The sequence below is a fragment of the Dromaius novaehollandiae genome, chromosome 3 (assembly GCF_036370855.1).
Source record: "Dromaius novaehollandiae isolate bDroNov1 chromosome 3, bDroNov1.hap1, whole genome shotgun sequence".
Classification (NCBI taxonomy): domain Eukaryota; kingdom Metazoa; phylum Chordata; class Aves; order Casuariiformes; family Dromaiidae; genus Dromaius; species Dromaius novaehollandiae.
Window position 1 is genome coordinate 38,858,178 of NC_088100.1, and position 12,986 is coordinate 38,871,163.

The 12,986-nt window shown below is 39.2% G+C and overlaps 1 protein-coding gene across 13 annotated transcripts in view; it reads right to left on the reverse strand.

Moving 5' to 3' along the window:
* SNAP91 (synaptosome associated protein 91) overlaps nucleotides 1-12,986 on the reverse strand; it is a 75,444-nt gene that overhangs the window by 4,873 nt on the left and 57,585 nt on the right. For 10 of the 13 annotated variants that reach the window (XM_064508733.1, XM_064508725.1, XM_064508732.1 and 7 more), the window contains 7 exons: nucleotides 8,337-8,474; nucleotides 6,921-7,070; nucleotides 5,510-5,540; nucleotides 4,161-4,272; nucleotides 3,223-3,246; nucleotides 983-1,066; nucleotides 807-911 (listed from right to left, as the gene is read on the reverse strand). In XM_064508733.1, the coding sequence (XP_064364803.1) occupies nucleotides 807-911; nucleotides 983-1,066; nucleotides 3,223-3,246; nucleotides 4,161-4,272; nucleotides 5,510-5,540; nucleotides 6,921-7,070; nucleotides 8,337-8,474 (644 nt within the window). The remainder of the gene's footprint in view (nucleotides 1-806; nucleotides 912-982; nucleotides 1,067-3,222; nucleotides 3,247-4,160; nucleotides 4,273-5,509; nucleotides 5,541-6,920; nucleotides 7,071-8,336; nucleotides 8,475-12,986) is intronic. The other 3 variants (XM_064508734.1, XM_064508726.1, XM_064508723.1) reach the window with 1 other exon arrangement.

The window sequence follows — 12,986 nt, forward strand, 5'->3', positions numbered from 1 at the left end:
AAAAGGAAGCTGTGCCATCTATCTACTGCTTACAGAAGATCACAGTGATTGAAGATCAAGACTAATGTTTATTTGCCTTCCTCCACATTAGGTAGGTTAGAAGAAATAAATTCCACTTGGTAGTATTTAAATTGGCACACTACAGTGCCTCCTGAACACTTCAATATTATATACATTATAGTAACTCATACTTGAATATAGTTATTTTGAAATAAAGCCAGAAAGCTACTAGCCTAAGATGGTTAAACCTGCATTCACTGAGAAACAGCTGTCATTCAAGAACTTAAGATCTTAGCTCATTCAAAAGCAGAAGGTGGGTTTTCCAGAGAATCTGTTCAGTGGACTGTGAGGGGAGATGCAGAGTGCAACTCCAGTAAATTCTGACAGGCTCTGGACAAAACAGGAATGCCAATCAGCTCCATTTCAAGCTTTCCATAAATCCCCCTGCAAAACATATCTTAGAAGTTGGTAGATGTGAGAGACTTTTCAAACCTACTCTTTCAACTGGTCTCATATAAGGCAATTGAAAAAAAATTCAAGGTGGTTGATGTGACCTGTTGGAGGTCAGGCAGAGCAGAGAATGTCACCGAAACACAGAAGAGTTCTCACTGAGTTTGTCACCGAAATCAAAAGCACTTCAACGTACTGGCTCTTCACTTGCCTGAGATCTTCCTTGGTCATAGCTGGTACTATAAGAAATCTCACTTGCAGATCTACAGCTAGAATCAAACTGAGATACTGAATACAAAAGCCACTTGCCAGGGAATCAGAGATCAGTAAAACATGCATGTAACAGTAACACTTACCTGCACACCAGGGCCAGTGGCAGCTCCGAACGGTGGCCTCATCATAGGCTGCCCGTACATAACTGGCTGCTGGGGCATCATGGGTACACCTGCTCCTGCTGGGGGCTGCAAATTAAAAACAATATGAGTAGGTTTCCAGATGGAAAAGGGAGAGCAGCATAAGAAAGATAACTCACCATCCCAAATGCTGCTCCTGGCTGTACAACAGGTGGAGTACCTCCTGCGGCAGGAACAGCACTTGCTGGAGGCACAGTTCCTGTCTAAATAAAATGCAAAAATTTCTATAACATCAACTGTTTGGAAAGTACAAGGTGTCTCTAACAGTCTCAAAGTTGTTCTGGAAAGTACCACTGTTAGGTAGTAGGTAATACCTAATCTCAAAACCACAATGCTACTGCAGAATGAGTTGAATGACTGTTGAATGACTGTTTGGAATAATGCTTAGTTTATTTTGTCATAAGAAAGCTAGGGTAACAGACTAAGTTGTCTTCATGAGTGGAGTCCATTTGCAGCATACAATTCAAAATGAGACCAAAATACTTTCTTCCTCCTTCTACAGAGTAGTATAACAGAGCCTACTGGCTTTATAACTGATAGCCAACATGCTATTGTGCTTATAGCATTGTACTTTACTAAGAGCTATAGAATTATGCCTAGCTTAAGCAGAGTGTAAAGTTAATTAAGGGAAATAATTGCTATAGTAATTAGTTTCTGATAGAAATTAATTAGTATTTTTATGCAGTCACATTCATTTAACTATACCTCATTCACACACTTAAGCCACAGTTACAACCATTATGTGCTTTTGTCAAAGAGAGTTAAGCTCATTTTAACTTCTTATGCAATGGATTTTCATTCAAGTAACACATAAGGGAAGAAAAATGACTTTCTGCTATGATGCACGAAGAGAGAACTGTTAGTTTAGTAGTCTGACTGGATGTAAAGCACACAGGTAAAAATGCAGCACCTTTAAACACGGCCACCCCACTTATCTAGTAGGACTTATACATCACGCTTTTTGGGTCGCTTGTCTGTCATTTCCCGTGCGTAGTCTTCCTATGACCTTGAAAGCACTGAAGTCTCTCCCTTTCACAGAAGTATATTCAATGCAAACAGTATTTAAACTCTAACAGCTCTAAAGAGAGGCAGGAAGCACTCAAGAAAATAATCCTACTACCATTTGGAAATCCTTAAGAACCTCATTATTGCTATTGTGTGTCCTAAATACTGGCACAATTTCTCAAGCTATTGCAGAAGTTGTAAGGTCTTGCCTGAGCCTTAAACTCCTTACTGTTTACCTGGAGTCAGTTATACCCCATCCATGCTTGGTGAATAGTTACAGTATTTTTCGGTTGAAAGGAGAGCGTGCCTCTGGAGATATGCAGTAATGACTCACTACAGAGTCCACTTCTGTGAACGTTGCATTTAGCGACCTTGTTTGGTCCTTGCTTCCAGGCTAAAACAGGCCAGTTTCTTCAGATTTATGAAACTAGTCAAGATAGCCTGTTCCAGATTTACTGGACAGCATGCACCCTACACATTCTGACCAATTATGAACCTCTTTACAGGTAGCTTAATAGGTAGCATTTTTATTTGTCTCTATATTAAAACTAACATCTGGATGCTCAGATACGGAAAGCAAGAAATGGAATGACCTGAGTTAGTGACATCAAATGAGCATCCTAAACTGATCTGACTGCAGCCAAAGGAAAAAGTCTTAGTTCCAAATTCAGTTAGGCAGACACCAAAAAAATGCCCCTATGAACTGAATCTGCTTTTGCTTCAAGATACTAGGGTCACTTGAGGAGAAGGATCTCATGAAATTCTGTTCTGCTTTTAATCCATAAAGTGAGAAGGGTCACGATGAAGGGAAGAAGTGACCAAAGCTTAAGTGGCTCAAATTCAGACTTCAGCAGTGATGTGAAGAAATGCTTCATTGCAGTATCCATATTTGTTTTTTCCTGTGGCTCTACTATTCTCTGGTTTCAAAGAGCCCTAAGTGCATGGATGTAGAAGAAAAACATAGCATCCATGTTTCATGAAATGCTGTCCCTCCACCCAGCTTTCCAGAAAGCCTAGTTACTCAGATGGCAAAACCACTACCAGACTGAATCAGTGTTACAGAAGTCAGAAAGTCCACATAGTACAAGTCACTAGATCCTTCACATCGAAGCAGAGCAGAGATATTCTGAAGCCATTGTTTTCAAACTTTTAGCACAGAAATGATTGATCACTATGTACTGTCACATTCAACACTGCCTGAGAGTGCTGCTGGACAGACATCTGAAAACAGTCATACTAGGTAGTTTCTAGCTAGTTTTAAGCCGGCTGTAATAACTGCAAAGCAGGTGAGGTGCTGTTAGTATCTTCGTGTTTAGTAAGTAAGTATAATAAGAGATCAAAAAAATTCACTTACATAGTACAGTATTGCCCAACCTTTCTATTAAGAAAAAAAGTTGACATTACAACTAATACATTCAATAAAGTATCAAGTTCGGTGAATTTGTACATCTACCATAACATTAAGAAATATGCTGGACCATGCTTAAAGTTATATTAATGTTCAGCTGTGGTAGTAGGGAACTGAACTGGTCTGCTCTCTCTCAACAGTCTCCCTTCGCTCTGTCTGCTGCCACCCCCCCTACCTTTTATTTATTTATGTTTTAAACAAAGGCTGTTCCACGACCTTGCTACTTTTATGAGGTATGAACTTTCTCCATATTACTATTATAGCCTACCCATGATCAGCTTTTTCTTGCACCAAATTCATATTTTAAGCTCAATTTAACTCCCTTCTTTCCCCCTAATCAGGGCCTTCTGATGTATTTTATAGGGCAATCTTAACCCCTTTCCAAAAGACAGTTTTGCTGTGCTAGACAAACAACACTTTTCTAATCTAACACCCAGTCACCTCATTAGTCCGAATACTGTGTGCTCTTTTGATCTACTGTGTTCAGGAAAGGTTGAATGAGGAACAAGCCTGAGAAAAATTGTTTTTTCTCACCCCAGTACCTCAGCTTCACATAACTACGTTTGTTTCTGGACAGTCTACCTGGACCTGATCAAGACCTATACTGCTACCTACACACTTCACTTTCTTAATAACCACTGATAGTAAGTGTATACATAGAGTCAAATCTTGGTATGTAGGCTACTGTATTTTCATAGACCTGAACTCAGTGATTTAGTTATGCCAGCTGAATATCTGGTCTTAAAAATTTGACTTGAAACAATGACATTGTTTATAAAAAAGCAAACTCTTTAGCAGAAATGGACACAGCAACAAATACATGTATGCTTGCATGGTCTCAGAAAACAGTGAGGTTTCAATACTGGTCTGCATGAACTACCTACCAATGGACCACTTGGCACTCCACCAGTTGACCATGTTGCAGGTGCTACTTTCGGCTGCCAGTTGGCTCCTCCTGTCAATTTTTTCTCTCCAGCGTTCCACTGAAGGTCTCCCCTAATAGACAGCATCAGAGATGGAGCTATTCTTTACATATTTTCACAGTGTAAAGGAAAACCAATTGCAGTGCATATTAACATTAAATCTGCAGGTACATTAGTTTATGGTATATACAGCTTAAGTTATTAACAGAAAGATACACTTTTAGTACCACTCAGTTTCAAGGGTTGTTAGCTGTTGACACCACTACACTCCACACTGAAGCCAGTTACACGGTTATGGCCTTCGTGGTGAGAATAAAGGAGAAGGTTTGCTTAGCATTGACTGAAGGTAACATATTATTGCATATACCCTTGCAAAGTAGGAAGAAGGACTGCTACAGCCTATTCTACTGGGACCAGGCAGTAAAGCTGCCTGCTAGAAGTCTTTGAACGCACACTTCATTGCTGGAAATCTTGTTCAGACAGCTGAAGGAGGAAAGCATTCAGTCTGAAAAAAGTCCACACATATGACAGAAACAAATCATTCACAGAATAAAAAGGGTGTTTCCAAACCAGGTTTTGCTAGAGGCTGCTCTATGATGAATAAGCTATACCTTTTGAACAAAGGAGACTGAAGAAAGGTAAGTTTTGGAGATAAACTTCATGATGTGTTTACACATATCCCTCCTATCACCTCCACAGACTCCCATCATATTTTCAAGTGCACACATCATAAACAGGTCTTGTACATAGAGGAGGACTCAATGCTGAAGCGAGCAATCAGATTAAGAAGATACATTTGAAAAGAAATATAATACTGCAAATATTAAAAAAAAAACATTTTTGTTGCATGGAATGAACTTCTTTTCTATTTTAGAAGTATTCCAATACCTACATAATAAGCACATAAAAAGCCATAAACAGATACACTGAACTATTACTATTAGTCTAGCTAACTCAGGAGAACTATGCAATATCATCTGGACTATTATTTCATTTTATGTTGTCTGGGAACCAACCTTCCAAAATGATGACAGTGATTTACAGAAATGTAAGACTCAGGTTAAAGGCAAGTTTAAAAGCTGTGTCAGGAAGAACTCACCTTCATTATTCAGTGAACCTGTAGAAAAATAATGACTACAATATTTTTTCCAGAATTTTTCTGAATCTGTTTTTTTTGGGGGGGTGGGGGGGCACGACTGGTGCATGTCCAATTAATTAATTCTTAAAAACACAGACAGATATATAAGATGGCAAAGCAGAGTGGAAAATCTTTAAAAAAAAAAAAAAAAAAATGCCAAAGCTACACTTACTTTTTTGAAGTGGTACCAGAAATTCCAAGATCTGAAAAAAAGAAGAAAAAAGGGGAAAAAAGGAGTCATGCTTAGCAAATTAAAGCATGTCAAAGTAATAGCTAATATTTCACTGATTACATATAATAGTAAAATAAAGTTTTCACCATCTTTATTTAGACAGCATCAAGGCATTGGCCAGACTTACGCCTTCTTTAGGACAAACTTTTCAGGAACCTAGTGGTTGTCTCATACTTGAGAAAACCAATTTTTTCCTCCACAAGAAAACCAAGGTGACAGTATCTTCAGCTCTGCAAAATGCTAAGTTATTTAAGAGCATCAATAACTATTTATCCCAAGTGACAACACTAGTTTTTTGTTCCTCCTTTTTTGCATGCTGAAATTAAAAGTTATTTTAAACATACAGATAAACCTGAAAGTTATCTGTGAGATCTATAACACACAGACACTCTTAAGTAGTTTCCTTAATTACTCTCTAGAAGGAGTTTCAAGCTAAATTTTGAAGAATACTCTTCTCATGCAATCAGTGTAAATCCTGCAAGCCAAAAATTGCTAAGTTTCACTATTATTTTCACCTTCAAATTTGGATATACCAACAGTCTTGCAGAAGAGGTTTCAAGTGATTAAGCATGAGAGTCCTGATTACTTCTACACATAGTAGTTTCTCCCCAACAGAAGAGTATGCATCTTACAATCAGTTATACATTTGCTGTGGTTTATTTACCTACAGTAACACGCAGAGCATTCTACTCATACAACCTTCCAAAGTACAACTTCAGTATTATTATATCTTAGCCTAGGCAGGCCTACATGAACATTGGGTTTGTATGGGGGCTAGCGCTACTGATCTCTAGTTATAAAGACTCTAGCAGTCTTCCTGCTTCTGCTGAGAGGCTGTTTTTTGTTTAGCATTTCAAGAAAAATTTTTGGCAAGGTCACTATCTAAGAGAAGATCTGTTTCTTGGCTATTGTGTACAACTCATCCCATTGCTACTCTGTTCTCACTAAGCAAAAAGTCAGTTATCTGTCTCCACTAGCTTTATTCCTGTTCAATGTTAAATTCTACTCTGGTACCAGATGCTTTGGACAATAACATACCATCCTTTTATTACACATAGGCAGATCCATTAGTGAATCCGACTGGTCACTGAATGTACCTGGCATATTCATATGTTACAAGTCGTAATTACCAAACAGATCCCATTAGTTTTCTCAGATTCTGGCACAAAGAACAAGTTAGGACCCTAGAATACAAGCTATCTGAATCAGGGCTTATTCCTGCCCAAAGCCTGGGCACTGGAAGGCACTGGAGGCACTGGAAGAAGAAAGCTAAAATGGACAAGTATTTGGCCCCACAAACAAATAATGTAGCTGTACACCATGCCACTTAAAACAAAAACTTGTCACTTACTGCCTACTAGGTTTGCAAGAGATGAATCAAGGTCACTTCCAAGGCCTTTGCTTGCTGCTGAAGGGGTGACTGTTGGTGCGGCCGAAGGTACTATAGACTGACCAGAAGGAACCATAGTTGGCATAAGGAGATCACCTAAGCCATCAAACACTGGAAGTGAAAGAAGAAGTGGTTTAGGATAGCAGCCGTGGTAAGCAAAAGCACTACTGGTCACTTTGCTGCTATTTGCAAATATAGCACAGACAACCACGACACAAGTCTTACCAAAACATGGCTTGACATTAAAAGTAATGCCAACAAGGGCATGCATGTCATTTTACTAGACAATGAATGTACAGTAATCCTGAAAGAACTATATTGATGAGAACTAATATGACAGGGCATGCCTAAAAGCAGTTTAATTGGAGAGCTGAATCTACATAGATAAAGCACTATTTCCACATATCACTGTTTTTCTTAAAGCCATCCTTACAGAGATGTCAGATGCACACATTTGTCAGGAGATATTCATTTAAAGGCTTTTAAAATGAACATCTTGCAGCAAACACCAGCCAGAATTACGTGGCAAGAACAGCCTTAGACATTGACAACTTATGGCAATAGGATTAGAACAGTCTCAAGATGTTACTATTCAGTTGCAAGCAGCAGCAAGTTGGGAAGCCTACTAACATCTTAAGAGATCAGAAGGAACTAGAACCATTCACACTGACAAATCTAGTCTCTTTAGTCCAGTCATCTCAGAAGTTCATTGTTCAGATCAAAGTCAAATTGCTTGGTACATCTCATTCCAGCATTCTACATTCTGATCTGTATTTGAGGTACATGCTAAAGACAGGTCAACAAAAAAGGGTGACATGTGCACTGGCAAGCAACCAAATAACTGAACAGCAGTCCTACTTTGACTTTCTGGGTTTTTTTTCTTGTACAGTTGCAGAACTCACCAATAGTAAGTTTGTAGCAAGGACCCAGCATGGAAAGTATAGAATGGAAGAGATACAAACAAAATGATAGCAGTGATGAAAGTTTAAGCTTATAGACAGGCAAAGAACACTATCTCAGCCTCAGTTCTGTGTACCTTCAGGTGCCATGCAAGCTTAAGAACAACTTCAGCAACAGCAAGAAGACTTAGCTATATACTGGATTTACAGAACAGTGTTTTCTGTGAGTAATGCAGTCAAGCACATGCAAGGACGATGTCCACACTAGTTCAGTTTCTACTGACATGGCAGAATAAAAAATGGGTACAGAGAGCTCTTGGGCACACACCAGCCTAAACACAACCCTGAGTTCTTCCAACAGGGAAAAAATAGGGAAATCACTTATCTCTTTTATTTAGAGCCTAAATGTGATGTCATTAACTCATCTAATACAGAACATATACTAGAAAATTCACGGGAAAAAAAACCTTTGGCTCACCTGATGCATCAAACGAACTTCCACTCGTTGGAGCTGTTGTTCCAAAAGCTGCATCAAAGTTAGGCTGTAGTAAGTTGGTTTGAGCTGGAGTGACTGGGGATGGTGACGGAGAGGGAGCAATAAAGGAACCTCCAAAGCCTTAAAAAAGTCACATAAGAGAGGTGTGGACATTAGAGTCAGTCTCGACAGGTTGTGTTAAAAAAAAAAAAAAAAAGAGAAAATTATAGAAGGCAACATGATAGAGAAGCTGCTTACTAAACAATTTTAAAGAGCTCAGTACTACAATGCACTTTAAAAACCAAGCATCCTTCATATGCCAAGGATGTATGTTTATCCTCTAGATATCTACAGCACTTTGCAGGGGCAGATCAATAGTTGAAAGGACAATTCTTCCAGTATTGCATACTATAGCTTCAGGCGAGTAAGCTCGCACGTAGAACGCAACAATAAGAATTAGTTCAGAACAAAGGGAAATAGAAGACTAGCTTGAAAAAGCATATGACGACGGTTTTATGGATGTAACTAATCAGGAATTCCAATTAAGAAGGTATTGTTTTACTAGTTCATTTTAGCCTTTCTCACCATCTTAACAGACCCTGGTCCTCCAGGCCAAGATGTCATCAAGCACCCCTTGCCCCACCCTCCATTCCAAAGCAGGATTGGCAGTATATAAAAAGTATAAATGATCCCTAATAATAGTAATTCTCCAACCTACAAGAAACTCACTCCCACCCTATTCTTAAAATCCCTCCCTCACCTACCATAAAAGTTAATCTCCCTTGCAATTTAACCTTGGCATTTGTATTATCTATAGACTCTGGAAACTGTTTAAATTGGAAATTCTGTAAAGACTCCATCAAAAAGAAATCAGACATATGACACCTTCTCAGTTCTCTTTAGCCTACAAGCCAGCCCTCTTGTTCAATCTCTTCTTGACAGTGATGCCTGAGACTGCTGCACACTTTCAGTATCTCAGCCTTGTTTTCTCCCAGATGGTCTACTCCCCTGGCCTTACAGGGGCCTCAGATCTGAGGCCACCACACCAACTGTATGCAAATACAGCAGGAAGATTACTCTGCACATCTTGCAGGCTGTAACTTTCTTTTTCCTGTTTATCACAAAGTTTATTTTGCCACAACTGATTGAAAATGAGACTTTGCCATGCCAGCATCCTACCACTATCCTAAGATTCTTTGTGAAGAATTTGCTGCCTTAGCAGTCTAATGTCCTTATTTATACAGCTAGTTATCACTGCCTAAGTGCAGAAGCTTGCACTTCTCTCTGTTTGAAATTCCTGCTTTAGACCATTTTCTCTGATTTGTAGTGATATTTTGAGTTCTAGTCTTGTCCAACATTAATACAATTCTTTTCATGTAGGGGACATCTGAATATTGAAGCATGCTACTCAGTCATAATGTTGAAATAAAGTATCAAATACAACCCACTCATTTAGAAGACATTATCTAATTACATTAAACCCTTATCACCACTTTCTCTCTTCAGTGAGATAGTTTGTGCCACTCATGTTTAAGCAGTCAACTAATTCCTGTCTTCCTTTCACTCATCTTTCCTCAGCTTTTCTTTAATTACCAGTTCAGTGGGGAAGTCAGCTTTCTAAAAATGACAAAATAAAAAATATTCTAAAGACTTTCCAACCACTTGTTAATTCTTATCTAAACTGTTTTCCATGGTCACACGGTATAACAATTACAGCACATGATGCAGATATCTTAAAAACAGTGACAACAGCACATTTCCCACTTATGAAATCAAGCATCTGCCAGACATTTAACTGCCAGACAAGCTAGTGCTCAATGTAAGGAATTTGCGCTCAAATTGTGAACCTCAATTATTTCAATGTTACTGCGAGATCTCAGATTGTCCCCCTCTCAGAAAGCAAAGCTCTTCAGGGAGGAAGTGAAGCTAAACAACGACCTAAAACTTGTTTCAAGCCCTCAGGACAGCATGACACACTTCTGTGTTTTAATACTCCTGCTTCTGAGCATCAGCTCCAAAGTGATCCTTTTTCTAAGAACTATAGCCATCTTAGCATTTAACAAAAGTAGAATGAATAGGAAAATTTTCACCTGTCAGACTTATTTGTGGATAAGGCAGATGCATTTTAGAAGAGAACTGAATTAATTCATTATTGCTAATTCTATTCAAACCAAAATCCTCATCAGGGAGACTGGAGTTGTGTGCTATCACTGGAGCCTGGACACTATACCAGCAACTTGCTGTACCATCAGAAGATGGACTTTAGCTGCAGAATGTCTCACCCATATTGACAAATAAATTGGTCCAAGACATACCTGGAAATGTGCAGCAAACCCAGCTAATCACTACACGTCCAGGAGAACACAGTTTGATCAGAAATACCTCATAAATTATGTCCTTCAGCTAAAGCTTGCCATGTTGCAGGCAGTGACTGAGAACACTTAGATCATAACTTAAACTGGTCCCTCTAGATGATACTGACCAATTGCACTGCCTGAAGCCAGGGAAGCAAGGAGGGAGAAACAGAGCAGCCTGTTTTCCTGCAGACTCAAGTGAAGAGCATTTCAAAAGCCTGCATGAGCTTCCTCATGCTTATCAGACCCACCTCAGGGTTCTGGCACCAAGAAAATCCTATTACCCAAACCTCATTCTGTAGTAAGCCACATGATCACAGCTGTTAAATCAGAATCTGGACAAACATACCAGGACCAGAGAGCTCTCATCAACTCTCCAAGGTGTGTTCTTGAAGTGGGAGGGAAAGACTAGTAAGTCACTGAATAATTTAGGTTAGATGGGACCTCTGGAGGTCACGCAGTCAACCCCCCAATTCAAAGCAGGTCTAATCACTAAGGGACTTCTCTAGTCCTGGACACCTCCAAGGACAGAGATTCCACAATCTATCCGAGCACCGTTCTAGTATTTGTCCGCTCTCATGTTTAAAAGACGGACTGCGACAAGTCTGACCTCTCCTCGCTCACAGTGCTAGTCACTTCATCCCAGAAAGCAACCAAGCTGGTCAGGCATGATTTGTCCTTGGCAAATTCACATTGACTATTCCCAATGACCTTCTTGTCCTTCATATGTCTATAAATGACTTCTAGGAGAACCTGCTCCATAACCTGCCCAGGGACATCAAGAAATTACCTCCAATTAATTCCAGAAATTTCCTGGATTACTTGCAGCCAGCTCTATTGCCCTTCTAACCGATTCTGGGATGGTTAAAGTCACCAATGAGTGCCAAAGCCTGTGATAGTGAGGCTTCCTCCAGCTGCCTAAAAAAGGCTTCTTCTAATGCCTCTTCTTGATCAGGTAGTTGGTAGTGCACAGCTACTACAACATCACCAGTGCCGCTCTGTCCTCTGATCCTTACCATATGCCCTACCTTGGTTCATCAGCTGTACCAAGGCAAAGCTCCATGCATTCAACTGTTTGCAAAATAGTACTAATCTCCAAAGAATCAAACCAGAAGTGGGATGACAAAATATGGGGATGACAAAGGCAGCTGACTCCAATTCCTAAAGCACCAGAATTACCATTGAAAGATCCTATTCTGTTAGATGCACTCAATTTTCCAAGCCAGAATGAGGGCCTTGGCAGCAGCATACAACACTATTATCAATTTGTAAGATTCTCTTCAGAGTTATGTAAGCTTTTAAAAAGCCACACAAAGTCTCCATCTTTCCAACCACAGGAGAGAGTCCTCCCCAACTTCCATGAAGTTTACATGAGGATTAGTCTTAATTCCATAGGTTTTGCACAGTCTAACAGCAACATCAGGCACAGAAGCCATAAAAATGCTTTAAGAGATTAAATTCCTACTCATCTAATACTTGCGCAAGATCCAGAGTCTGCAGAAACAGCAGCAACTGAATTCATGAGATGTGTTGTCTGTACATCCCCAACTGCCTGACTTTGAGGTTGCTTTTACTTAGAGTAAGGCTTCCTGTAAGAACATCCAATTAGAGTACATACCAGGGTATGCATGTATGTAGTCTAATTGGATACAGAGATCTAGAAGTGGAAAAAAGCTGGACTATGATATTTATCAGCATAATTCTATTCTTGTCTGCAGAGAGGCTTACAGGAGTATGAAAAAAAATCCTACAACATTTTTTAAGTGAGCCAAGAATAGTTTAGCAACTTATTTCACAGCAGAACATTTAGGACAATGACCCATAGTAAGTATACTCGTAACATTATGCATATAGACACTTAGTACAACTAAACATTCACTAACCATGAAGGACAAACCTTCAGCCACCATATGAAATCTAGATAATCTTAAACTTAAAACTGGATTACACTGCAGGCTATCCATCTGCCATTATCTAGGGTGAACAAATGCTTAGCAATATGCTGTGATGTTTATAGATTCTGTGTCTGTCAAATAGAGATTCAAACCTACTTGTGGCCATTTTAAATGCAAATAAGCAAAAAAAAAAAAAAAAAAAATCTATCCTCCCCAACAAGCAGGTCAGCTTGAGATTTTAGGCTTGTAACATCATTTTTTTGCAATTTAGTTTTTATATATATGATTCAGAGAGCACACTGCTGAAGTTTAAGCCACCTGAAATTAATTGTTACTGTAACTTAAGTGCAGTTACAGATCAAGACAGAAAATATTTTCATTTTTGCATAAACTGGATTAGCTTC